The 27,643-nt window shown below is 52.5% G+C and overlaps 1 protein-coding gene and 1 long non-coding RNA gene across 2 annotated transcripts; one reads left to right on the forward strand and one right to left on the reverse strand.

Moving 5' to 3' along the window:
- Window positions 1-2,234: 2,234 nt before the first annotated feature.
- Window positions 2,235-7,720, reverse strand: Olfm2 (olfactomedin 2). The gene is made up of 5 exons (XM_015489589.2): window positions 7,089-7,720; window positions 5,309-5,455; window positions 4,888-5,107; window positions 4,447-4,553; window positions 2,235-3,357 (listed from the first exon to the last, which is right to left on the reverse strand). The coding sequence occupies exons 1-5, from the start codon at window positions 7,095-7,097 to the stop codon at window positions 2,680-2,682; spliced, it is 1,161 nt and encodes a 386-aa protein (XP_015345075.2). The 5' UTR covers window positions 7,098-7,720; the 3' UTR covers window positions 2,235-2,679.
- On the forward strand, window positions 7,063-27,643 carry LOC125613695. The gene is made up of 4 exons (XR_007344237.1): window positions 7,063-7,236; window positions 17,966-17,972; window positions 27,458-27,467; window positions 27,634-27,643. It is a non-coding gene; the product is annotated as an uncharacterized LOC125613695 (long non-coding RNA).

The following is a 27,643-nucleotide window of genomic DNA, read 5'->3' on the forward strand; positions in this document are numbered from 1 at the left end:
TGCTGAGAGACCCTGGACCTCGTCCTTCCCCTTCCCTGTCTATCCATGCAGTGGCCAAAACTCAAAGAACATTGCTATTAGACAAATCTGCCCCCGGAGCCCACTCACTGTCTTGGTGATTCATTATTAAGTAGCTGTGCTTCCCTCACCTGCTCCACATTCTCACCCACCCCTCTTGCCCAGAATTGGAGCTGTAAATCCCAAGCCTTTAGGATGGTGACAGTGTAGTCTCCTCTGATTTTTTTTTTCCTTCCCAGTGCTGGAGATAAGCAAGAGCTCAGCCACTGAAAGCCCCACCCCCTCCCAGGCCAGGCCCTGACCCAGAGAGCTGGTTCCACTCTGCCATGTGCATCAGTCCTGGCCTCTGGCTACTGGGCAGGGCTAGAGGTGGTCACCTCAGGGCAAACAGGGTTATTACAACTTCCTGGATGTAGCCAGGTCCCTGTCTATAATGACCGGGACATTACAGAATTAACATTACCTAAGACAGGTAGACACAGACGGTTCTGGCCTCAGGTTCTGGCCTCGAGGGGCGGTGTTCTCCCCTTGCTCACCCTTGGTTGGAACAAAACCCCAAACGTGAAAGTAGAAGGATTGCCAAGCCTGTGTGCGGGAGAGAGAGTGGCAGTTGTGTGCCAGGTGCCCGGGCTCTGGAGACTTGAGGTACAGATGTGACTGACGGGTCCCATCAGCTCTGTTCTTGGTGTGAGAAGTGGATCTCTGTGTCTCAGCATATTCTGGACAAAGGCTGAATCAGCATCCTCCAGTCATGACCCTACTCTGGAGGGTTCAGTATCAGATGGATAAACCATGTCCCCTCACTTTGGAAATCTGCCTCCAGATAAATGTAAGTGTGTGTGGGGGGTGGTACAGGTGTTCCGAGCATCCCAGACCTGTGACGTTTTTGTTTGTTTTTTCAGTTGGTATGGATCAAAGTGCTGCTTCAGGTGTTAACCCAGGAACCCGTCCTTTTCTGATGTCACACTTGTTCATTTAAATGGAAATTAATTGTTCTTCTGGAGAATTTCTTTAAAAATTGGTTTTAAATGAGTGCATTAGGCAGCCCCATTTATTATTCATGGGGTTCATTCCCAATATGGCCCCCGTGTCCAAGTTCCCGGAGATGCCAGCGCAAAGCGGAGATGATTTAATCAGGAAGGCCATTAATTAGAGATGGGGACATAAGCCTTTGGGAGGAGCGCCACCACCTTCCTGTGGCCGCAGAGGAGTGGGTTCTGGGCCAGTGGGGCCCTTTGCAAGATTTTTCTGCTCTGGGTTCACATGGGGTCGACCACCTGAGGGGCTAACGTGGAGGGTGGGGGCAGCCCTGAACCATCCTCTCACCTCCATTCCAGAAAAAAACAGCCCTAGGGATGACTCTCCCACCCCTCTTGCAGTCCTACCCGCTTGCCCCTCAACTTTTGACACCTCCCTGGTCCCCAGCTTCATCCCTTCAGCCTGCCTCACATAGCTCACCAGACGAGGTATTGAAAAGCACTCGGTTTTGTTCTCCCCCCTTCTGTGACACCTCCAGCCCCTCAGCCCTACCTTTAGCTAGGTTTCTAAGGCTCCAGAGCATCTGGCCTCTTACTTTGCCAGCCTCTTCCTGACCCTGCACCTCTTTCCTCCTCTGATTCCTCCTGTCTGCCTGGCCACGAGTCTGGTCCCCATGTTAGGAAGCACCCTGGCCCAGCCCCTTCCTGCACATAGGCCCCAGGCATGGAATGTGCTGGGTTCCACTGACGGCCAGACCACCAGAGCAAGCCCACCTGGGGTGACTTGTTTAGAAACAATTTTTCAAATTACAAAGCTGAAAGAGAAGAAAGGGGATAAATTTGGCAGGGCCCTAACCTCTCATACCCAGATTCTTAAAAGTAGCCAAATTGTTTAAAACCCATTAAAACATTGCCAGACAGCTCAGCGAAGCACTGGATGGATCAATGAGTGAAAAGCCAGCGACAGGGAATATTTGTTTGAGGCCAATTTCCATCCTTGTTAGAGGATTCTCAGTTGTTTTGATGAAATTGCTTTTAAACGAATTGCTTTTGATTGAAACACCTTGGATCAGATCTCCTCATTCGTCTCCCCAAAGGGCTCACCCTGGCGAAGGGGGGCTCCAGGCTGGACTTGCTTGCCCCTGGTTGAATGGGACAGGGGCTCAGTGGGGATGGGGCTGCAAGCTCAGGCTTCACCTCCAACTCAGCCACCAATGGACACACAGAGCAACCAAAGCGTCAAATGTCAAAGGTCCCGTTTATTCCAGCAACCCAGAAAGAAAAAAGTGTAAATAAAAAAAAGATCCATGCACTCAACTCCAGGGGCTGGGGGTTGGGAGTGAGGATGAAGAGCGGGGGTGGGGGGCAAAGAGCAGGAGGGGAGGGGGAGAAAGAGAGACAGAGACAGAAAGAGAACTGGGGGGTCAGATCAATGAAAAGAAAGAGACGGAGGGACATCAATAAAAGGCAGAAAGACCAAGAAGTGGAGTATCAAAAGCAGAGATCAATAAAGGAGAAGAGAAAATGGAGAAGAGGCATTGATAGGAATTCAGGGCAGAGAATGAAAGCTGGGTGTGCAGAAAGGTGGGGAGAGGGCACCACAGAGACAGAAACTTGAAGGGACACAGGCAGAGTGGGAAGGGCCCCAGCAGCCCACGTGGGGCAGCCTGAGCCGCGGAGGCACCTAGGGATCCCCAGCGGTGCTGATGACATGGAAGAGAGTGACATTGTAGAGCACCTGGTGGCCATTGTTCCAGGTGTACAGGGCCCGCTCCCGGGGGTTGTAATCCAGCATGGAGATGTGGGAGTACTGGTTGTGGAAGGGGACGTCCGTGTACTCATAACTGGACGTGTTGGTGAAGTAGGCGAAGTAGACCTTGGCCCCGGCCAGGTGGGAGTTGGTCACATAGAGCACGCCACAGATCATGAAGGCCTCCCCAGCACTGCGCTTGGGGTAGCCAGTGTCCCAGGACCGCATGACCTCCAGGGTGTGCGGGTCCAGCCGGCTGACCACAATGTTGCCCGCGTTCTGGTTGGTGGTGTACACGGCCCAGAGCCCGCTCTCGTCCACCATGAAGTCCATGTCGGAGAAGCCACCCCAGGAGTAGGGGAAGGTGTTGTTGTAGCCAGCCCCAGGGAGACTCCTCTGCACCAGCACGGAGCGCGAGCGAAAGTGGTACTTGACCACCACGTTACTCTGGTACTTGTTATAGAACAGGGAGCCATTGTACACCACGTGGCCCGTGCCCGCCCATGGCTGGGGCAGCAGGTGCTGGATAAAGTTCTGGCCTTTGATGAAATCGCCCAGAGTGCGGAACTCCAGCACCCGCCGGCCCTTGTAATAGCCGTCCATGTACCAGACCTATGAGAGTAGCCTCTGGTCACTGGAGGGACCAGCGTCAATGACCCAAGGGTCCCAGCAACCATTCAGGACTCAACGATGGTCATCAAAGACCAATGCCACCTACATGGTCAGTCGTGGGCTTTCTACTGACCACTCACGACCCAGTGACTATGAGTAACAGACACTAGGTGGGTGGTGCTTGATCCCAAAGGATTAGGGAAATTGCACTCCCTGGGGACTTCCTAGCCTAGGAATTCACTGATCACTGGACACTGGTGGCTAGTGGTCACTGAGGGTCCCTTGAATTCTTTGCCCATGGGTAACCCCTGTAATAAGATAACTAGGCATGTCCTCCTCATCGCCAACATTGTCTTCATTGCCAACATTGTCTTCATTGTCCTTGTTGTCATATTAATTAGTATTGTGCTAAGAATCTTAAGAACTTTAATTCTGAAATTATAATAATTTTGAAGATAAGGAAATCAGAGTCAGACATTAAGGATGCTGCCTAAGATTCCCTAGCTGAGAAATGGCAGGAGGGGAACGCGATCCAAGCCTGATTTCCAAGCCAACCAATTGGTTGAACCTCCATAATCCCTGGGAGACCAATGATCACAGGCTTATTACTACCTGTGGTCTATGATACTTAGTGGCTGTTCAGTGACCTATATCAGTCACTAGGAAGGTCACTGTGCAGGATAGTCCCTGGGCAGTTTGTTCCTGGTTCTTGTGGGTCAAAGTGATGGGCAGTCATGACCAAGGAGGCCACTGGAAGTCCAAATGTCACTGAGCAGGAAAGGCATGGGTCACTGTAGCCATACAGTCTTATGCTACATATGACATTTTGGTCAATGACACATATACAATAGTGGCTCCATAACATTATATCACCTAGTAACATTGACGCCATCTTAGATTTACAGAGCTAGAGGGTCCTTGGTCACTTGCTTGTCACTAGACAGTCAAGGGAAGGTCTAAGGATGCTGAGGATCCCTTAGGACACTTTGGTTACAAGAGTCATTGGTGTGGAGTCCCTGGGTACCTGTGGGCAGTCACGGACCATGTCCCTCCCAGAAGCTGGTCCCTGGGTTGGGCACTGTCACTCACCCGGCTATCGGCACTGGGAGCCATCGTGTCAGTCATCCACGAGCCAAAGCGGGACCCCATAGCCCGGACAGTGATGGGGTTACTGACACCAGTCAGCTTCCCACAGCCTGGGGACAGGAACAGAGGGAATGAGGTAGGAATGGGAAGAGCCCAAGGGAGGAGGGCAAGGCTCAGACTGGGAAGGGCAAGGACCAGGGATGCGAGAAGGGGCAGAAATCTGGTCCCAGTGTAGAGCACGGTTGGGGGTGCAGGGTGGGAAGTCAAGGGTCAAGATCATTCAAGATCATTTCCAGTTTCTGGACCCAGGTTTGGCCTTGGATAGAGAAATCAAATGTTGAGGTTTAGAAGTCAGAGGTTGAAAAGTGCCCACATTCGGAGCACAGGTGGTATTGGGGTGGGGGACATGGAGGTCAGGGGTCAGGGTCAATGGTCAAGGCGTACCCAGTTTCTGGGCGCAGGCATGGAGCCGGGCCTCCAGAGCCATCACGCGCTGCTGAAGGTCCTCGTACCCGTAGGCGCCCATCTCCTCCTGGATGGCCGCCAGGCTGCCGGAGAGATTCCGCACCTCCTCGCGCAGGCGCACGATGGTCCGCGTGTCCGCTTTATACTGCTCCAGGACGGAGCTCAGGGGCAGTAGCTCTGTCATCCTGTCCTTCAGCTCCTGCCGCCAAGGTAGAATGGTCGCCAGTCCTCACCACAGACCCGTTGTCTTTGGTGTACCCTGGCCCTTGACGTTTGACCCATACTGGACCCAGAGCCCAGCCAGCCCTTGTTTCTTCCCAGACATGACCTTGCCCTTGGATCTACTGAGACCAATCGCAATCACTCCCTCCATATCTGGCCTGAGCCCAGAAGGACCCACCTGGAAGCTCTTGGCCGAGACGGACCCATCGGCTGCCCGGAGCCTCGCGTCCAGGCTGCGCATGAGGGTCTCCATGCTGCGGACGTACTGCAGATCGCGGAACGTCCGTAACTCAAGGACCTCCATGGACTGGGACACATTCTGGACCTAGGAGTGGGGACAATTCTGGAGGCCAAAATTCCTGCCACCCGGTAACCCAGAGACGTCACAGAAAAGACCTGGCAGGGCCAGAGGCCACACAAACACCCAACCAACCTTCTCCTGGCATCTTACTAGCAACCTCCCAATTGCATGTCCACTCCTTGCCCCCCTCATCCCCTGGCTCCCACCACCTCCCACCTGCTCCCTGTTCTCCTGCTTCTACCCTTACCCCCTGTCATAAGTTCACCCCATAGCGGCCAGAGAGAGCTTTCCAAAAAGAAATCAGGTGAACTTCCTCCCCTACAGATCCTGTGAAGGCTGGTCCTGCTCCCTTACCTGCTTTCCCTCCTGGATGATTCCATTCTAACCTCCCGTTGTCAGAGGCTCTAAGTTCCTCCCCACCTCAGGGCCTTTGCACATGCTGATCCCACCACTGTTCCCCTCATCTTCCCAAGACTGGCTCCTGCTCATCCCTCAGGTGTGAACTTCAGCATCACTTCCCAGCAGTCTCCCTGACCTTCTTGGCTTGCTCACACTCCCCTTGCCCAGGGATTTTCTTCCCAGCTATCTGGAACATTCTTATACATCTGCCTCCTCAGATGGGATCCTCAGAGGTAGAGTCAGTGTCTAGCTTGTCCTTGGCTAACTAAATCCCCAGTGACCAGTTCTGGCCCCAAAGTAGATGCTAAATAAAAACTTTTGGCTGGATGATTAAATTAAAATTCCCTTGCCTTGGCCTCTTCTGATTCAGCCTGAGGGTCCTCCAGCTCCCCCTCCACCTGGCTGAAGTGAACCCCACCTGCTTAAGGTGAGCCCCACCTGCCTAAAGTAAATTCCACCTTCTTAAACTGAACCCCACGGCCAAACTGAACCCCACTGGCTAAGGTAAACTCAGACACCACTGGTCCCTTGGAGGAATGCAGACTGTCCTGTGTGACCGCTCACAGGGCCCCTGGAAGTTCTCAGAAACTCAGCAGCACACCAGCCCCCTGGGGGCCACAGACATTTTTACAGCCATTATCAACAATCAGAGGGCACCACATGGACGTCTCAAACAGGTGGGGAAGGCAGACCGGTGTCGGGGTAGGAAGAGCAACAGGTGGAGGACACCCTGGACACTGCTCTCTGCCAAGCCTCAGCTTCCTCTATCGAAGGAGCATTGGGAGAGCCCTGGTCCTTTCCATCACTGGCATCAAGTGACCAACGGGCAGTTCAGGTGGGTAATGGCCGTCAGTCTCCAAAGGGCACTGAAATACCTCGGGGATGGATTGATGGGACCTCTTTACATCAACCACGATCAGAGGGAGAAGAAGTCTTTACAGGAGATTTCTTCTAGGAGTGGGGGGAGGTCCCCGAGAGGCCCAGAACGCCATCAGCAGGTGCACTAAAGGCTGTACGGAGCGTGTGCAGTGGGGCCTGGGCTCGCGGACAAGACTCAGGTCCTGCCCCTGAGATTTTCCTCTCCCTGACTACAGGCTCTTGGCTTCTCTCCCCAGGAAGCGGTAGCAGATGTTGAATTAAAATATCCATCGGGACTAGGGATGTGGCTTGGTGGTAAAGCATTTGCCTAGCGTGTGTGAGGTCCTGGATTCGGTCCCTAGCACCACCGTCTTCCCCAGTGGCACCTGGAGTTTCCTACCTTCTCCATAAGCTGCCGCAGCTCCTGGCTCCGGCCATCACGGGAGCAGGTGCTCTGAGCCGGGATCACAGCTGTGCAGATGCATTTGCCGTCAGGGGCCTGGGCCGAGGTGTACAGTTGCCAGCCCTCTTCTGGACTCTGGAAGAGAGTCTACCAGAGGTTGAGGTCAGAGCCGGAGCCCAATGGGGGACCCCCCTCGATCTTGCTGGGAGAGAAAGAGGGGTCCCTGGAAATGACAGATGCCCTTTGCTGGATGCCTGGAATGGGCGGGACCATGTATTGAGTGTGGGCTGTAGTGTGACCGCAGTCATTCCTCAAGGAGCCCCACTTATAGATGACAAGACCCACGTAGGGCAGGATTAAGGAACAAAGCAAGGAATTGTGGAATTTGAGCTCCTCCCCAAGCCGGGAACGCATTCCCTCACACACACGCCACCTCCATAACCTCCATTAGAACATAGACCTGCTAGGTGTGGGCCTCCCTCTCTGCTCCTCCAGCCCTTGGTGATGCGTGGGCTCTGGACACATGAACCTTGCTGTCCCACCCCACCGCACCTGGAGAAATCCAGGCAAAATCATAGCCAAAGTGAGATAAAATGCTCACAGAGACATTTCAGGTTCTTGGATGAAAGCCATCACCTTCAGCTGTCTCTTAAATGAAGGATCCGTTTATGTTGGAGATCAATTATGACTGTTTTCCAAACCATGCTCCTTGGAACACTGGCAATCTTACCAGGTGCGCCGGGAAAGGGCGCTCTGAGGTTAATTTCATGCATTGCTGGGCGAAATAAGTTTTTATTGTAAGGTTTATCAGAGTCTTGGCCGTGCTAAGGTCCATCAGGGAACTCAAGCCAAAATTTCCAAACTTATTAGGAAATATCTAGTAAGAGCTTCTTCTGTGCCAGGCATGGGGTCTGGGAAAGGAGCAAGGAGGAGAGGGGAGGAGGGAGCACCCATCATTGCCCACAGAGCCAGCAGCGAGGACAGACATCAGACGTGGAATCCTAATGATGCTTCTAGAACCCGTGTGATGCTTTGAAGAGAATGTTTTGAAGAAATGAGTAGCAAGGAGTAGCAAGGGGTCTTTCTTCCTCAGGGTTGGGGTCTTAGAGGAAGCGTCCCCAGGAACAAACATTTGAAATGAATTTCAGGATTGAGGAAACTAGAAGAAGCGGAGAGAGAAAGGGACATTTTGGACACCCCCAAATCCTGAATAATATCTGAAGGAGCCTAAGGAACGCTGTTAAAAGGCAGTGAGTACTGTCTCTGCTTGGTATCTCTGAAGACTTGTTCCGGGATGCCTTGTAGACACCAGCATCTGCAGGGACTCACGTGCCCATAGAAACCGGTGGAGTACTTGCATAGAACAGAACCTAGAACATCGCCCTGTGGACTTCCAATCACCTCCAGATGCCTTATAACACCGAATATAACGCAAAGGCTATGTACATAGTTGTTATATGGTATTGTCTAGGGAACAATGGCAAGAAAAATGTCTATGCATGCTCAGGACATAAATAATATATTTTAAAATATTTTTAGTTGTAGATGGACACAGTACCTTTATTTTGTTTATTTAGTTTTTTTATGTGGTGCTGGAGCTTGAACCCAGGGCCTCATGCACGCTGGGCAAGTGCTCTACCACTGAGCCACAACCCCAGTCCCCATAAATAATTTTTAAAAAATATTTTCAGTCCGTGTTTGGTCAATTCAGTGGACCCACAAGGTGCAGCAGACACCAAGGGTCAGCTGAACTCACTGGATGGAGCCGAGACCCCAAGTCAGGTCCCCGGAACATCCTCAGACATAGTGGATTTGGTCCCAAGCAGATCCCTTTCTTTTTAATAGGGTACAGTGATCTCATTTGTTCAACAAATCATCAGCATGTTCCTACTGTGACATCTCTACCTCAGATGCCGAAGACACACGCAGCAGTGAACAAAACACGTGCGCTCGTGTGCACACACACACACACAGGAGCTGATCTGGGTGCTTTTATTAAAGGGGGGATGGACATAAATAAGTAAACATCAACTATTTTTAAATGATGAGTATCAGAGAGGAGGGATCCAAGGATGATGGATAGGGAGACGCAGGGGAGGCCCCAGGTTGCGAAGTTGGGTGTCCTTGGAGTTAAGACCTGAAGGAGGAGAGAGAGGAGCACAGGGCTGTGTAGGGAGGGGTGTTCCAGGCAGGGGGGAGAGTAAGGAGGAAGGCCTGAGGCAGGACCTGAGGCAGGAGCAAGGGGGTCCTCGGGGTCGTCCAGGAGAGGAGGGCTGGGGACAGCGCAGCCCCACAGCCTGCAGCAAGGATTTTGGCTTCTCTGGATGATGCGGGAGCCATGGAGGGTTCTGAGTCAAGGAGGGGTGCGCCCTGACTTGGGTGCTCACAGTGACCTCCAGCTGTTGCTGGGGTTGGGGGATACAAAGGAGGGAGGCTCAGCAGAGGTGACTGCATGTGTCCAGGCAAGTGATGATGAGTAGTGGCCATAGAGATGGCAAATAGAAAATTCCAGTCCTCTCTGGAATGCATTCTTATGAGCGCGAGAGAATTCTGATAAAACTGCAAATGTTTTACAGAGAAACAAAGCGCCACAAAAATGGATCATTTCCACCGCGTTCTGATCCCCCAGCTGAGGCCATCCCACGAGCTAGATCAAGCCCGCCTGGGAGTCAGGAATAATCGCCGAGACTCCAACATTGCCCCACCTTGTCCTCCCCCGCTCAATAAAGTCTTTTTTTAAAAAGCTTATTGGAATGTGAGCTAATGATATAATTGTACAGATGAGCTTGACTCCTCCACTAATTTATAAGGAAAACAAACCATTCATAAACACCATCCAAAACGATTGTAATGAGTCATTATTTGTATCTTACATATACTCTGCTGAAATTAGGAGAACCCCTTCTTTTTTGCTGGGGTACTAGGGATTGAACTCAGGGGTACTCGGCCACTGAGCCCCATCCCCAGCCCTATTTTGTATTTGATTTAGAGACAGGGGCTCACTGAGTTGCTTAGGCCTCACTTTTGCGGAGGCTGGCTTTGAACTAGTGATCCTCCTGCCTCAGCCTCCCAAGCCTCTGGGATTACAGATGTGTGCCAACATGCCCGGCTGGGAACCCCTCCTTTAGGTGACCACATGCCCTCCATTGGGGTAACTCTTCTTCCCAGCCTTCTTTGCGCCAGGTCTGAGCTGGGTGGAGTCTACACTGGCTCAGTGTGGAAGTGCCCAGGTTTCCCCACCGCCAAGGGCCTCCTTTGGTGGTCAGTGTGCATTCAGCCTTTGCACTGGACAGACAGGCAGGGCCTCCCCCCAGCATTGTCAACAATGACTCAAAGGTGCTAGTGATAATTCAATCCTCTTGCCTCTTCCTTGGGAGAACTTTGAGGTCCTACGAAGTCTCCCAGGAGAGCCACAGGCACTGTGCTCCAGTGGCCCGGGGTGCGACCTGCTCATTAACTGGCTCTGCGTGAATCTCCCTCATCTCCTCCCTCCCTTCCCTGCGTCCCCACTGGTTCCTCCCGGGATCTCCGCCTAGGCAAACACAGTCATCCCTTGGGATCCGCGAGGGATGGTTCCAGGACCCCCGCAGATACCAAGAGCTGAGGATTCTCAAGTCCCTCATTTTAAAGGTCACAGTATTTACACAGAAGCTCTGCACATCCTCCTGTAAACTTTAAATCCTCTCTAGATGACTTATAATACCTAATACAACATAAATGCTTTGAAATAGTTGTTACACGGTACTGTTTAGGGGACAATAAGAAGGAAAAGTTTGTGCATGTCCGGTACATAGCAGTTCCTCTCCAATATTTTCAATCTGCGGATGATTGAATTGGCGGAGGGAGAACCCAGGGATAGAGAGGGCTGACTGCGTCTGTACCCAGTCCTCCCCTGCGAAGCCCAAGACAAGAAGGATGACCCCAGCAAGGCTTTCCCTTTGTTCTAGAAGAATGCAGCATTAGTTTCATCTCTTTTCAAGACAAATCCAGTTCTTTAAAGACAACACAAAGCAAAACAATGAACAGGAGCCCAAGCATCCCTGCACATCCTCCCCTGGCTCCAATCCCCAAGCAATTAAGTCAGAACCCCGCCAAAGATTCTCATTTGTGCAGAAACAAAGCAGCCCAGCTCAACATAATTAACATCTCCTTCCTACATTTCCTAACATGTCCTTTGAAGCAAACAAGGCATTTTCTCTCAACATATGAAATATTGAATTGTAAAAGAGAAGCGAGATTTAAGTGGCACGAAGAGAAGGCCTCCGTGGCTTTCCTAAAATAATTGTCTGCGTTGGACGCACTTCGCAGGAGTGTTCTCTGCAGCAGTATAATTAAATGCCTGGGGTTTGGCTGCCAAGTCTCAGCATGCTAAGATCCCGAGTTTTGCCCGGCAGGTTTAAGTTCAAATATGCAGTCGAGTTCATGTCCCTAGGAGCCATGGGAATGTCCTGGAGGGCTCAGTGTTTGAAAGTCCAAATGCCATTTCTCCTAGACTGGGTCTAGCTTAGAACCAAAGTCATGAACTCCTAGAGGTCACAGCCGGAGGGATAAAGTGGTCTATCCTGGGGGAGATGCTCACGATGGCGGGTGTGAGAATCCGTGAGTTCTCTGGGTACAGAACTCTCCAGTGGGGTGGCCGCCTCACCTCGGATTGGCAAATGCTCAGGAGAAGCCAACTGCTCTCTTGCCGAGCTCTGCCTCCAGCCTAATATTCCTGCTAATGGGCTCTGAGAGGGTACGCTATGCACTCAAGTAGCAATTCCTCAAATCGTCTCTTCTGGCTGGGATTTTTCAAATACTTCACTGAGGCTGCCGCCCCAATTAAGCACCAGGCTCCGTCACTGGTCCAGAGTGAACTGAGCAGGAGACACACAGGGAAGTTTTCCTCAAGGCTGGCTGGGCCGGGGGTCATCATGTCTGCAGCTCTGCTGTCTGTATCTGAGCTCCGAAACCTCCCCCGTGGGCTGGGGTGTGGCTCAGCGGGAGTGTGCTCGCCCCTCCTGCATGAGGCCCCAGGTTCAATTCCCAGCACTAAAAAAAAAAATTTTAAGTGTTTGCCAGGGTGAAGGGATTACTCCAGCATCCCGGGGACAGACCCTCACTGAGCACTGGCTGCTAGGGATTAGCCAACAGGAAGAGAGCAAGGGTTTAATAAAATGAAGATATCATGGTGTTTGAGACTGGATAATTTAATCAGGAAGCAGATGTGGCTTGGGGCTTATATATTTATTTGTATCCTGCCTTGTTCCAGAAAAGCATCTAAGTGGGTTACAAGGATCTGTAAAATACCACACGATAGCTCCAATTAAATGCGAGAGAGCAGGGATTAGGCACTCCTGGAAGGCCGTTCGCCAACCCACAGCTCAGGCTTTGAGATGTCTGTACTTGCCTTTTATTCAGCCAATCCAAGGCCAGGAATCCAGCCCATGGAAATCACAGGGGCACGTACTGGACCGCTCTGAGGATGCTAACTAAAGTGCTTCTTTGGATCTGGAGGACTAGAATTGTTTCCTCCAATTACCTGACAACAGGAGGAAGGATTTAAAATTTTAAGATGCATCCACAGGATGGAATATTATGCAGTCCTTAAAAATTGGGATTCACAGGAATTTTTATCATCATCTCTATCTCCTTTCCCAAATCTTCAAAGTGAACATGTATCTTGGAAGGGGGTGGAGCCCAGGGCCTGCAGGGTGCGGACCCTGCCACTGAACTACACCGCCAACCCATGGTTCTTGTTAGGATTCTTTTAAAGCCCGTTTTTTTTTTTTTTTTTTTTTTTAATTTTTTTCCAGGGGAGTAAGGGGAGGAAAACAAAAGTAGGGACATAAGACAGAGCCAGAAATGAGACTAAGAAAAACTCATCCCTGAAGAACCCAACCCATCAGCATATGGTTGGGCCATAAATTTGGCTCCAAGCTCCTTAGCAGCCAACTAGAAAAGAGAACGCTGGTCATTTCTGCGGTTCCCAGTGTCCTGAAACAAAAGTACACCAGATGCTCAGGAGAAGGCTCAACTATTTTTGGTACTGAGAACAGGCAGGGATTTCTCCCACGGTCCTCCCAAAAAGGATTCTGTGTGATGTCACCCGTAATCTTTCCAGACAACATCCTTACGATAGAAACCATTGTTTCCCCTAGATGTTTATTACTCCTACTTGAATGATGGAAGATAGCCAGGGTCCTGGGGTCGTGGCTTGACCATTCCTGGGCTCTGTAATGTGGATAAGCTCCTCCCACTAGACCCCGCCTCTTAAAGGTCCACGCTCTCCTCTCTGTGCCTCAGTTCCCTCATCTGTGAAATGGACGTGTTAGTTATCCCTACCTCACAAGGCTGCTGGAGGATGCCATGAGTTAATAATACACAAACAATTAGAACAAACATCATCATATAGGAAGTGCTACATAAGTGTTTGTAACTAGTATTATTATTTTTTTGCAGTGCTGGGGATCAAGCCCAGGGCCTGGTGCCTGGTAGGCAAGTGCTCTATCACTGAGCTCCACTCCTAGACCCTCTGCTATTTATTTATTTAGGTACCAGGGATGGAACTCAGGAGCACTTAACCACTGAGCCACATCCCCGGCCCTTTTTTAAGATTTTTTTTATTTAGAGACAAGGTCTCACTGAGTTGCTTAGCTCCTTGCCTTTGCTGGGGCTGGCTTTGAACTCACGATCCTCCTGCCTCAGCCTCCAGAGCCGCTGGGATGACAGGCGTGTGCCACCGCGCCTGGCCACTGCTATTATTTTTATTGCTACCCTTGTAAGTCTCCAAAGGCTGATTTCAGTAACTTTATGGAATCAAGGTGGTGGGAGAGAGGAGACACGGCTCCATCCCGAACCCGGGTGGTCCCGCCGATGTCCCGACCCAGAACATGTGCTGCAACCCGGCAGGGGGCGGGGGAGGGGGCCGGTCCATCTTGACAGGCATCTTGACGGCTTACCCGCCCCGCCCCCTCTTCCTAGTTGCGGTTCCTGCCTGGAATGGACGGCGCTTTTCTCCTCTCCGGCCTCTGCGCAGTCTGACCCCCTTCCACCGACCCTTGTGCCCCGTCTCATGGCCAAAATAACCCTTCTCCACCCCTGGGGCTCAAGCATCAAGGTTTCTGCCAAGTTCTCCGCTCTTCCTGCCATGGGTTACCATCTCTCGAGGCAGCCTGTGCCCACTTCCTAATGCCCCTGTTTCTTATTGTATTTGTTCACTTAACAAAATACCTGAAGCAGACGACTTTTGAAGAGAGATGTTTATTTAGCTTCCAGTTCTGAAGGGTCAAGGGCACGGTGACCGCATCAGCCCTGCTCTGTTGAGGGCCTCCAGGCAGCTGGTATCCATCACAGCGCTGTGGGCAGGTGCAGGAGGAGGGAGAGAGCCTGAGGTCCCACAAGACCCCCGACGGACCTAAGCTCCTCCCACTAGACCCCGCCTCTTAAAGGTCCACGCTCTCCAAACACCTCCCACACTGAAGGCCCAGCCCCCACACAGGAACCTTTGGGCGCACAAACAGTATCTAAGCCATAGCCCTCGCTGTGAATCAGACGTTTCCTCCAGCGCCTTGTGTGAATGGACTGATTTAATCCTCACAAGGACATTGTGAAGCAGTTGCTGTTATTTTCCCTCCTTAAGGGTGAAGAAACTAGGGTAGAGAGAGGTCAAATTCATCAGTCTTGGGCCAGGATTCAGGCCCAGGTCTGACTTCACAGTCAGTCCCCCCACTTGCTGCACCTCCTCCCTCCAATTCTCCTGTAAGCCCGAGTCACAATGGCGGGGGGGGGGGGGGGGGGGGGGGAAGGACACAGAGAGCAAATATCTTCTCGGATCCACCACGAATTTCTCCTTCTGCCACCAAACTGGCCTCCGTCCCTCACAGGGAAGAACCATCTGAGATGAGGCGGCAGACAGGCGCCAGGCAAGCTCAGCAGCAGCCCTGGCTGCTCCCTGCCTGGCAGGATGGCAGAGGGCCGTGATGAATGATCAGGGACATGCCTGTCTGCTGCGACTGAGCCGTGACGGGGCCACGTCCCTTTGGAGGGCTTGAGATAATAGCAGGCTGCCCTTGTCAAGCCTCAAGGTGTTGGGCAAATCCCTCCTGAGTGATAAGCTTGACAGGCCTTAAAGAAGATATCAGCTCTCCTGCGCCAGGCTGGAGGCCGAGAGTCACGGCCTCCCTGGGCCTGAGCTGCCGGGGCTTTGCCTGCGAGAACCCGGTGGCAGGGGCAGGGGACCTGTGCGGGCACGAATTCATTAATTCATGCATTCATCTATTTGCGCGCACACACACACACACACACACACACACGCCCAGCCATTTGTTCATTCATTCATTTATCCTAATTAACCCATCTTGAGAGGCCTCCAGGGCAGCAGCACAAGACAACCGCTAACCCTCTGCGAAGGCCAATCTTTTTTATAATTTTTTTTTTTTTTTTTTTTTTTAGTTGGGGACAGACAGATGCCTTTATTTTACTGAATTCTTTTTAGGTGGTGCTGAGGATGGAACCTAGGGCCTCCCACATGCTGGGCAAGCTTCCACCACGGAGCCACAGCCCCAGACCGCGATGGCTAATCTTGATTGTCCCCTTGGCTGGATCGAGAGCTGCCTAGGAAAACACTAAAAGCCCACTCTGGACGTGTCTGGGAAGGAGGGTCAGAGGCCATTGGCATTCGGGTCAGTGAACTGAGTGACCCGCCCTGAATGTGGGTGACACCGTCCACTCAGCCGGCCCGGAGGGAACGGGGAGGAAGGAGCTGGCTGCGCTCCTCTTGAACTGGGGCCGTCTCCTTTCCGGGATGTCACAGTCAGTGAACACTGACTCCGGCCTCTGTGAATGTGGGCTCACACCTGTGCCTCTCCAGGGGCCTCCCAGGCCTTCAGCTCTGGACAGGGCTGCCTCGGTGGCCCCTCTTGTTCTGAGCTCCTTGGACAGAGTTCTTGGACAGGGTTCCTTGGACAGGGTTCCTCTGGCCCTCCAGCCTGCGGCGGCCACCGTGGGTCCAGCCAGCCTCGGCTCTGCGAGTGGATCTAGTGAAGCCCCTTTCATAACTATATGTGCAACGTGTCGGTTCTGTCCCCTAGAGAACCTGGACTGGGGCTCAGGGGCAGAGCGCTCACCTAGCCTGGGTGAGGAACTGGGTTTGATTCTCAGCACCACATACAAATAAATAAAATAAAGGTCCATCAGCAACTAAAAAATATATTTAAAAAAAAAAAAAGAACTTGGACAATACACCCTCCAAGCCACCCAAGCAGAAGACTCTAATATGCTCCCCGGCCACCAGCCCTAATTGAGGCCACTCCTTATATTCAAAGATGCTTCAAGGCTGTGGCATCATATAAATGAAAAATAAAATAAATGAAATAGGTTTTCTGGGGAAAAATGGAAAGAGACACAACTCTGCGTTTGCCTGACTCTCCCGCCTGGAGTCCTCAGCACACAGACGGTTGCCCTGTTCAAGAGTTTATAAAGGCAGGGCTGGGGCTGGTGTGGCCCAGTGGTAGAGCACTTGTCCAGTACGTACAAGACCCTGGGTTCTACCCCCAGCACCGCAGAGAGGGGGCAGGGTGGAGAGAGAGTCAGAGAATTGACAAAGACAAGCCACCGGGTGTGCGTGTCGCCCAGTGTGTGTGGCCTGGTTTATAAGACAGCTTAAGAGATCTGCATTAGGACTGCAAATCCTGACACCATCAGTCATCAAACAAGCTTGCTTTGAGGAAGTACACAATCCACCTGCACCCCAGCAATCAAGTGCCCCTCTTTTGGGGAGACCCTTCTGGGAGGAAACAGACACACACCAGGGCCCCCAGGTCTCACGCGCCTCCTTTCAGTTCTTCAGCAAACCCTCACACTTTGCTTTTCCATGATATTAAGGACTGAACCAAGGATGCTCTACCACCGAGCGGCATCCCCAGTCCTTTTGATTTTATTTTGAGACAGAGTCTCATGAAATGCCCATTTTTTTTTTTTTTTTGCAATCCTCCTGCTTCACCTTCTGGGCAGCTGGGATTACAGTGCCCAGCTCCCCCAAGCTCTTCATCACCCCAGGTCTTCTGAACGTGCTGTCCTCTGCCCTCCCCTCATCAAAGGGTTGAACAATGACGAGGACTTGTATGATGAACATATTGAGACAGACGTGTGGTGGATATGAAGGCAGAGGCCAGAGGTTTGCAGAAGGAGGGTGGGAGGTGGAAGGAACACAGGGGAAATGAGAATGACTCCATCTTTTGGGTCATGCATGCAAGGCAAGCGCCCCACCACTGAGCCCCCCCCAGCCCCAGAACTGCCTTCTGATGTGTCTCCCCCATCTCAGACCCCCCTGCGGCCCTCAGCGCTGCCAGTACAAAGCTCAGACGCTAGTCCTGCCCCGTGGCCTCCCCTCTCCTGTCCCCAGATGGCATATCCTGTCCATGCTGTACTGTCCAGGACACCTGCCTCTCCCCCATCATGGAGGAACCTGCTAGGGCCTCAGCAGGCAGGAGCTCCTAGACTTGGGCTGGGCCCTGCAGCAGCCTGAGTATGATGGGAAAGTGTTGCCTGTGGGGCTGGAAGCTTGGTCCCTGGTCTGGTGCTGGTGGGAGGTGGTGGAACCTTTAAATGTGAGGCCTGGGGGAGGTACCAGGTCATTGAGGCCATCATGTCTCGTGGACTGAATTAGTTCCCATGAGAATGGGTTGTTATAAAAATAGCAGCCTAACCCCTGGGCGGCTCAGACTTCCTGTCTCACCATGGTGACCCTCTTCTGCTGTCTTTCCACTCTGTGATGCCTCACCACGAGGCTCTCACCAGAGGCCAAGCCAACAGACTGACTCAATCTTGCACTTCCAGCCTCCAGACCTGTGAGCTCAATGAGCCTCTCTTCTTCATACATTATCCAGCCTCAGGTATTTTGTTACAGCAATAGGCAAAGGTCTAAAACAGCTCTCCCCTAAAATGCTGCTGCCCCCAACATATACAGAGTACTGTGACTATGCGATGTGAAAATCTCCTTTAGCATCACAACAGTGGTGGCAACAACAACAACAGTAAATATCAGCTACCATTTATTGCACACATTCCCTGAGCTATGTCCTGTTCTAAATGCTTTGCAGCCAATTTCTCACGAATCCTCATAAGAACTCGACAAGATTGAGCCATGATGAATGTTCAAGTCCTGGATCTGCTCCTTCCTCTTTGTAGGTTCCCAAGAAGATCACTTTACTTCTGTCAGTTATAAAATGGAAATAAAAAACTGTTTCCCTTCTAGCCACCTACATGCACACACATACACACATGCAAGCACACACTCAAGTAAGTGCAAGCTGCTTGACGGTGGAATTTTCTCCTGCTCTATCTGCTGCTATAGAAAAAAAGGATCCAGCACAGGACATAGGAGGAGGGCTGCCCATCTACCACCTGCTCTTTCCTTTTCCCACCCCTGTCCTACAAGGCTGGAAACTACATTACCCACAGTCCCGTGCTCTCTGCCTTCCAGGAAGGATCAGCCAATGGGGGGCGCTCGTGGAGGGCGGAGGGTGGGACAAAGGAGAAGCCTGTGTATTTTCTGCTTCCTGTGCCTCCTGCGCTCTGACTGTGGCTGCGTCTCTGCTGGGGCTTCAAGTCCCACCTGAGTCCCAATGTTGGGCTCTGTGTATTTGACCTCTTCTTTCTTCCTAGGGGTACAGACGTTCTCCTTTGTTATTGCCATTCTGATTTTCTTTTCCATCCTTGGTTTAGTTTCTTATTTCCTCCACCGTCTGTATAACTAATTTCCTGAATTAAAACCCTTGAGAGGCCTGTAAGAGTTCAGTTTCTCTAGCACCTGAAGGGGGATAGTAGTTGCTCAATAAATATCTGTGAATTTATAGGCGGCTGTTAAAGAGTCCAACAGAACAGGCTGCTCGGGTCCAAATTTTGATCTGCTCCTTTCTGTGCGACCCTGAACAATAGGTTTAACCTCCCTGTGACTTTTTGGGAGGGGTGAGGACTGAACACAGGACCTCACGCATGCCAAGCACATGCTCTACTGCTGAGCAACCTTCCCAGCCCCTCTCTGTGGCTTCCTTAGCCTCCGATTCCTTATCCGTATCAGTCCATTTTCTGCTGCCATAAAAAACACCTCAGGCTGGGTTCTTCGTAAAGAAAAGAGAGGTATTTCTCTTGCAGTTCTTTTTTGTTTGGGGAGATGGTGGGTACTGGGAACTGAACTCAGGGCACTCAACCACAGAGCCACCTCCCCAGCCCTGTTCTGTATTTTATTTAGAGACAGGGTCTCACTGAGTTGCTTAGTGCCTCTCTGTTGCTGAGGCTGGCTTTGAACTCAGGATCCTCCTGCCCCAGCCTCCGCTGGGATTATAGGCGGGTGCCACCGCACCCAGCCTGTCTCACAGTTCTAAGCATGGCCATGGGGAGGGCCTTCTGGCAGATGGCATCCCCACAGTGGGTGTGCATGTGAACTGTGAGATCCCCCGTGAGACGGGAGGCAAGAGGGACTCAGGGGCCAGGCTTGCTCTTCTTAGACAACTCAATCTCCCAGGAACCAACTGGGGTCCTGAGATACTGCCCTCAGTCTCTTCTGGAGGTGATGCCCCCAGAACCTAATTACCTCCTGCTAAGCTCCTCCTCTTAAAGGCTCCACCTCCTCAACTCTGGGGTCCAAGCATACAGCACAGGAACCCTGGGCAGACACTCTAGAACAGTGTTTAAATCACAGCCTCATCTCAAAGTCCAGATCCTGGGAGGTTAGGCCTCCCAGAGTGCTGTAAGGGTGACATGAATTAGTATACATCAGCGGGGACAGTGCCTGGCACACAGGATGCACCTGGTCTTTGGAGCTTTTGAACCGGCACAGTTCCTGAATTGTTGCAGATCCTCTGCTGATTTTTCCTTTCTTTCTTTTTTGGCTAATAAACTTTTTATTTCGAATAACTTTAGATGTACAAGAAAATTACACAAGGTGCCAGGAGCGCCCGCGTGCCCACCCCTTGTGGTGGCAATCTTACGTAACCTCAGCACATCCCTCACAACCGAGACGGCAGCATTACTACTAACTAAATGCAGACTCCATTTGAATTTTCCCACTCATCTCCTTTTTCTGGTCTGGAATCCAATCCAGGATACCATGCTGTTTTGAGTTATGGTATCGCCTTAGTCTCCTGCGGTCGGTGACAGTTTCTCAGTCTTATTTTTCATGACCTTGACAGCTTTGAGGACTACTGAGGAATTTTGTAGAATGCTCCACATGTTTTGTTTTGTTTTTTCGTTCAGTGCTGATTAAGCCCAGGGCCTCATGTGGTCTAGACAAGTAGTACCACTGAGCCACACCCCAGCCCCCATCTCCAATGCTTCTTAAAAATGGTACCAAGGACTGAACTCAGGGATGCCTTACCGCGGAGCTACACCCCCAGCCCTTTTTATTTATCTTGAGACAGAGTCTCACTAAGTTGCCCAGACTGGCCTTCAACGTTCATTCCTCCTGCCTCAGCCTCCAGAGTAGCTGCAATTACAGGCAGGCACCATGGCGCCCGGCTCCCCAGTAGCTTTTAAGGTCAGGAACTGGACTGGGGGTGTGACTCAGTGGTAGAGCGGGCACTTAGTATGCATGAGGTCCTCAGTTCCATTCATAGAAAAGAAAAGGGGGGCAAAAACTAGGTCCCCATGTCCCCCAGCCATTCCCTCAGCCGGAAGCCCAGTGCCCAGAATGCAGAGAGATTTCCCCAATGAATGAATCCGTGAATCGCCATCATTTAGCTCTGCATCCTGCTGCACCCCATGTTCTGTGGGCATCCCTGCCAGAGGCGAGATCTAGAAAAGTTCACAGGGACATAAAAGCTCTTCTCCTTTCAGAAAGATTCACTTTTGATCCTTTCTTTGTAGACATCAAGGATTCATTTCTTTAATATTTAGGGGCTTTGGAACCAAAGACAAGCAGCACATTTGCATCAGACGGCTCATTTTTCAAGGCCGCCGAGAGAACTTCCAGAAAGACTCGGTTTCTTCCTTCCTGCACTTGTCACTGATTTCTCTGTCTCTCCCTCCCTGGCTTTCGGGGCTCTGACAGGGGGTGGGAGTGAGGGTTCTGGAATCCTCTGCAGACTCTCTGAGTTCTCCCTGTCACAGCCCCAGGACGCTTAATAAGCACGGACCAAGTCACCGGGGCTGAATTGGGCTCAGGAGCTGGGGCAGGGGGTGGCTGGTGATGCAGATAAATGAGTGGATTGAACTCAGGGGTCCACTAGGCTGCACCCCCTGCCCTTCTTCTTTGTCTGGAGACAGGGTCTTGCTAAATGGCTCAGGCTGGCCTGGAACTTGTGATCCTCCTGCCTCAGCCTCCCGGGTAGCTGGGATTGCAGGTGTGTCCCCGCTGTCCCCGGCGTAAATTAGTGGCTTTATTTCCCATCCTTCTGACCAGCTCCTTATCTGCCACAGGGACCCAGAATCCTGTCTTTGGGTGCACAGAACAGGTCACCTTTCTACCATGAGCCCGGTCAGAAACGGGAATTTCCTTCAACCACACAGCCCTCAAGGTCTGAAGGCTTTTTATTTCTCAGCCCTGGGAAGCCCAACCAAAGGCAGGAAATGGTAGAAAAAATGCCCGCGGCGGGGTCATTTCTCCGCCACCGCCACTGCCCCCGAGGTCTCTGCAGCTGGAAGACACTGGCCGGGGTTTAATCTCTCGCCTCAAGTTTGTCAGAGGTAAAAATGAGGCAGGCTGAGCTTTTTCAGACACTTCCCTCGACTTACAGGAATTCAATTTCTGGCCAGGGCATAAATCTGCAGCGATCAGTGCCTGCAGCGGGGCCCGGGCTGGGCCTGTGGGCTGGGGATGGATTTCTGAAATCAATCCGGCGGCGCGTGGAAAAGGTCGTCATGGGGGAAATTTATCTTCCGTGGCTGGCTGAGGCATTTTGTGCCGACAGCCAGGGACACCCTGCACAAAATGGAGGTGTTTGCTCTGAGGATCCCAGGCAGGGAGTGTGGGGAGGGAAGAGGCAGGGAGGCTCAGAGGCTGGATGGCGAGGCCGAGGTGGGGGGCTGGGCATCAGGCCGCCAGCTAATAACTCAATGGGGCACAGGTGCCAGCACTGCCTGCCACCAACTTCCCAAGGGCTCCTTCCTGCTAGGTACCACGTGCGCCCCTGGGGAGGTGGGTTAATTTGGTTACCCAAACCTTTTATCACTTGGCTGTACCTCTGCACACACACTCCAGAGTCTCAAAGGCTCAGCCGACTCTGGGTTCAAATCCCAGCTCTGCTGTGTGACCTTTGGCTAGTAATTGAACTATCCCGTGTCCCAGCTGGAAGAGCACACTTAGTGCCGACGTCATGATGTTCAGACATTAAAATGGCTTCACTGTGCACTGTAATGTGATGTGGCTGCTTGTGGAATTAGAATGATAAACGTGTGCTGCCTGGGAGCACAGAAAGACGGGCCGGATCGCCTGAATTTCCATCTTGGCGCTGTGTTACATCGGGCAAGTTATTTACTGTCTCTGAGCTTCGGGTTCCTTATTTCTCAAACAGGCGGTAGGTGACGGTGACATTGGCGTTTTGAGGATGCAGTGAGCGAATATATTCCAAGTGTTTAAAGCCGTGGTTCAAAGTGAGAGCTCCAGAAACGCCTGCGGCTGTTTTCCTTGCAAGGCAGACAGGACCGTGAGCTCCCCAAGTTCACAGATGAGCCAGGCAGAGACTCGGCGAAGAGGCAATTAGAACAGAGTGTGATGGGTGTGCGGCGGGCAGATATGGGCCCGGTGAGAGCCCATATCAAGAGTGTGAGGACAAACTCCTGGGAGAAGCAACAGCTAGCTAACAGTCTGGATGGACAGACAGGAGACTGTGGGTGGGGAGGAAAGGGTTCCAGGCAGCGGGGATGGCACAGGCAAAGGCCTGGCGGACAGAGAACATCTGCTGCTCCCATGGGTGTTTGTTGAGCACCTGCTCTGCACCAGGCACTGTTCTGGGCTCTGGGAACACTGCTGCTGGTGAGACAGAGAGAGATCCCTGTTCTCATCAAGGCTCCACCCTAGTAGGAGGAGACAGGGGGCACAGAGGTTCCTGAGAATTGTCCAGTGAAGAGTCAAAGGTCAAACTGGGAGGCTGGGAGGTGAGTTGAAATTCTCTGTTTGTCCTCCACCCACCCCATCCCAGATCCAATCTCTGTACTGCTGCATCTGCTCTGGGCTCCAGAAGCCTGACCCCTGTGTAGGATTCCATCTTTTTTGGTATTATAATGAAATACCTGAGGCTTGATACTTTATCAAGAAAAAAGGTTTATTTAGCTCAGAGTTTTGGAACATGAAAGTCCAAGATCAAGTGCCTCATTGCTTTGGCCTCTGGTGATGACCTCATGGCAGATCACAATATGGGAACCGGTGCAGAAGAAAGAGATTATATAGGAAGGCAGAAAGTAGGTGGGGAGACCCGGGGGTCATCTTCAGACTATAATATCTTGCTCTCCAAGAACTTACGCCAGGAGACCAATATTCCCTTCACTTGGTCCCAAGGGCAGCCCTCTCCATGACCCAAGGACCTCCCACCAGCCACCACCTCTTAAGGTTCCTCCTTCTCCCACAGCCACACTGGGAACCAAGCTTCCAATGCGTGAAACTTTGCTTGTGGGACAGACAAACCACACACTGCCTAGGACCACAGCACCCCCGCCCCCCACGCCCCCCAGACTCCCCTGCCCTCCAGCTCCCAGCAAAGTGTGGCCCAAGGGGACAGCCACAGGAAGCAGGAGGGCAGAAGAGAGCGAGCCCGGGGGTACTTTTACCCCTCATTCCTTCCAGGCAGGTGGCAGGCAGTGGCTGCGTTTCTCTCCCTCTGATCGGAGCTGAATTGTGTCCCTCCCAAACTCACATGTTGAAGTCCCAATCCCAGAATGTGACTGCATTGGGAAATAAGGTCTTTAAAGAGGCCACTGGGTTAAAATGAGGTCCTTAAGGTGGGCCCTCACCCAGTAGAACGGGGTCCTCATAAGAACAGGTGATCAGGACCCCGATGTTTGCCAAGGGCAGGTCCAGGGAAGACACGGGAGAAGACAGCTGTCAGCAAGCCAGGGAAGGAGCCACCTGCCGACACCCTGACTTCAGACTCGGAGGGTCCACAGTTATGAGAAGTGAAGTTGTTTAAGCCACTGAGTCTGAGATATGGTCCGAGATACGGTCTTGGGTATGAGAAGCTGACCGAAGGTGACTTAAGTCCATGGGAGGACACATAGGCGCTGTGCGAACTCCACACGGTTTTATATAAGGGACTTGAGCGGCTGTGGACTTTGGTGTCCTGGGGGTCCTGGGACCATCCCTCCCCACAGGTACCGAGAGACAGCTGTGCCTCATGGTGACAGACCTAACAGATGAGCACATCGCCCTCAGTGTGGCTTCTGTGGCTTGGGGAGTCTCCAGCTGCAGGTCCTCTGAGCCTGGCCGCTTCTCTGGATCCTCTTCACTGCGCCCTGTGAGGGAGCTGCTTCCCAGGGGACTCTGCCCACACCGTGATGAGGAGACCCGGGCAGGAGTCCAGGTCTTCGGGAGACCACCACGGGCAGGTGCAAGAGTCTGCTTGGCTGCAGGATGAGGGGCCGCAGGCTGCACTGCTTTACATGGACGCCTCCTGGTTCTGGAGAGTTTGAAATCAAGATGTCAGCCTCCGGGTTCCTCCTGAGGCCTCTCCCGGGTTCGCAGACAGCTGCCTCTCTCTGTGTCTTCACCGGGTCTCCGCCCAGTGTGTGTCTCTGCCTAATCTCCTCTTCTTGTAAGGACCCCAGTTGGATTGGCTCAGGGCCACCCTAAGGACCTCATTTAAATTGATTACAGGCCTCTGTTGGTATCTACAGGGAATTGGTTCCAGGGCACCCCTGGGATACCAAAATCCATGGGTGCTCAAGTCCTGGATGGGAAGAGTTTGCAAAAAAAACCTACACATCTCCTCCTGTAAATCATCTCTAGATAATTTATAGTACCTAACACAATGGAGGTGCAATGAAAATAGTCATTATATTCTATTGTCTAGGGAACAAGACAAGCAGCGTGTGTGAGCACGTTCACTACAGACTCACAATTGCTGGCTACAGACAGAACTCCCACCAGTCGGGGCCTGAGCAATGCTCAACTGAGGGCTGGAGGGGACTGGGGACCTAAGAAATGGCCAACAGCACAGCACGGTGTGTCTACATGTCCGTGGGTTCAGTGTAGTGCCCAGCTGATAGCATATTCCAGTTTTGTTTTTTTGGAACTTTCTAGATTTTTTTTTTTTTTTTGATCTGCAGTTGATGGAGTCTGTGATACAGAACCTGGGGTCCAGAGGGGGAGCTGTACCTCTTTAAAGCCCCATCTCTAAATATAGACACATTCTGGGATGCTGGGGTTCAAGACTTCATCGTGTGAATTTTTCTGGCGGGGACAGGGGGATGGACACAGTGGAGGCGATAACTGTGCGTGGGCGGGGGAGGCAGAGATCTGCTGGGGGAGTCCGGGCAAGCACACCAGGGGCCGGCTCAGTCCATCTTTCGAGTTTTCCAGGTCTTTCAAAGAAATGAATCTCAAAGAGAAAAATCAGCTCCAGCGGAGAGACATCCTCAGCTTGGAGGGGAGGGGGCAGGGACAGCCACCTGGGTCACCGAGCCCTTTGTTAGTGAGAATGGGCCACTTGAAGGGAAATCGATCCCGGCTGAGCGCGGAGCAGCTGTTCCCAGCCAGCGCTCCCCTGGGGAGGCCGGGCCCCTCCCCTCAGGGCCGAGCCGAGCCAGAGCCCGAGGATTGTTCTGGCAGGTGGCGGCCGCGGACGGGCCTTCAATCAGCGGCATTGTGCTGCGGGCACCTGCGTCCACCCCCTCAAGGGAGGCTCATTCAGCCTGGGCCTCCAGCCTCCGCAGCCGTCCCCGGCCCGGCCCGGCCACGCCATGCGCCTGCAGGAAGGGCCTCGCGGCTCCGCGTCCCAGTCGTGTGACGGAACCTCACGGGTGGCCTCGGTTCCCGTCCCGAGCCGAGCCGACCTAGCGCTCACTCCCCGGCCGTCGTGAAGGTCCGGGCACGAGCTCAGAGAGTGGGCCTTCCCACAGCCGTGTGGCGTCGGGGACACCAAGGGAAGGGCAGGGAGGAAGGGCCAAGGGACAGAGGCCGGCGTGTCCCCACAGGCTGAGAGGGGAACCGAGGCCACGCTAGATGGTCCCTCGGAGGGGGAGAGGCTGAAAGAGAGCCCGGGACGGTGAGGCCATTCAGACAATAGCAACAGCTGTCACCACCCAGGGTGGCAGAGGAAAGGGAGGGGACAGGGTCACTAGAGCGGTGTCACTAGAGCCCGGAAGCTGGAGCCACCCGGCAGGCAAGCCACCCAGGCGAGGTCACTGCCTGGAGCAGAGACTGCGGGAGAAATCCCCCGGCTCCTCTCCGACTCCGCCCCCAAACTCCCACCGCAGCTTCTCATTGGCTGAACAGAGCAGGGAGCCAGTGCGCATAGGAGCCTGGGAAATGTAGTTTTCCAAAAGTCACCTCCTCCACCACAGGGAGAACCAGGAAGGACAGGGGAGGGACTCCAAGGAAATGACCCGCATGCAAGACTCGAACTCTGGTTGCCTCTCTCTAAAGTTGTCTCGACCATCAGCCTATCCACTTATGAGACATTTCGTCAGGTCCACTCTCCCATTTTGTCCCCATAAGAAGCCTCTGATCGGTGACAGGACTGGATTCTTAGTCATAGTTAAGAGTCTAGCTAAACGGTCACCTCCTCAGGGAAGCCTTCCTTGATTGTCTCCTTCTGAGTCTTCCTCTCCCTGCATGGAACTTGTTATGAGAGAAACCATTTGTTGGTTAGTGTAGTGTGTGACTTAGGCAATGGATGTCATTTGTCCCTCAAGGGTTCATTTGTCAGAAGCCCGGCCCCCAGAGTGACAGTATTAGGAAGTGGTGGGACCTCTAAGATGTGGGGCTAGTGAGAGGTGATTGGGGCACTGCCCCGGAAGGGAGTAAGGTAATCCGGTGTGTCAGGAGGGGGAGGGAGGGAGACTGGTTAGTTCTCTCCAGAGGGTTGTTACTTAAAAAAAAAAAAAAAAAGGCTGGTCCCTCTCCTTGATTTCCTGTCTCTTGATTTGCTCTTTCCCCCTCACATGTGTTCCTGCCACTGTGACACTGTGCATTCTGAGGTCCTCATTAGAACAGAGCCAATGCCAGCACAACGCCCTTGAACCTCGAGCACCGTGAGCTACACAAACCTCTTTTCTTTATAAAGCTCCCCAGCCTCAGGTAAGTTATAATGAAAATACACTAATGCAATGACTAGAGGAAAGTAGACAAGGACAGGGGCCTCACCCTCTGTCACTCCCATGTTCCCAGTGCCCAATACAACACCAAGCACAGGGCAGATGCTCAGCGAATGTTCGCACATTTTTTTTCCATAAAGCTCGGAGGCGGTGCTGCTCTCTGCCTGCATTCAGAGGCAGAGTGGGTTAGAGCCGGGCCACGGGGCTGTACAGATGCTGGTGTTTCTAGGTGCCCCACTGCCATGACCCCAGGAGGACTCCCCCAATTCTGTGCTCCCTTCAAAGCTACCTGGAGGAAGACCTTCCATCTCTGAAGCCAGGCGGGA

This window comes from Marmota marmota, unplaced genomic scaffold (genome assembly GCF_001458135.2).
Source record: "Marmota marmota marmota unplaced genomic scaffold, marMar, whole genome shotgun sequence".
NCBI classification, from domain to species: domain Eukaryota; kingdom Metazoa; phylum Chordata; class Mammalia; order Rodentia; family Sciuridae; genus Marmota; species Marmota marmota.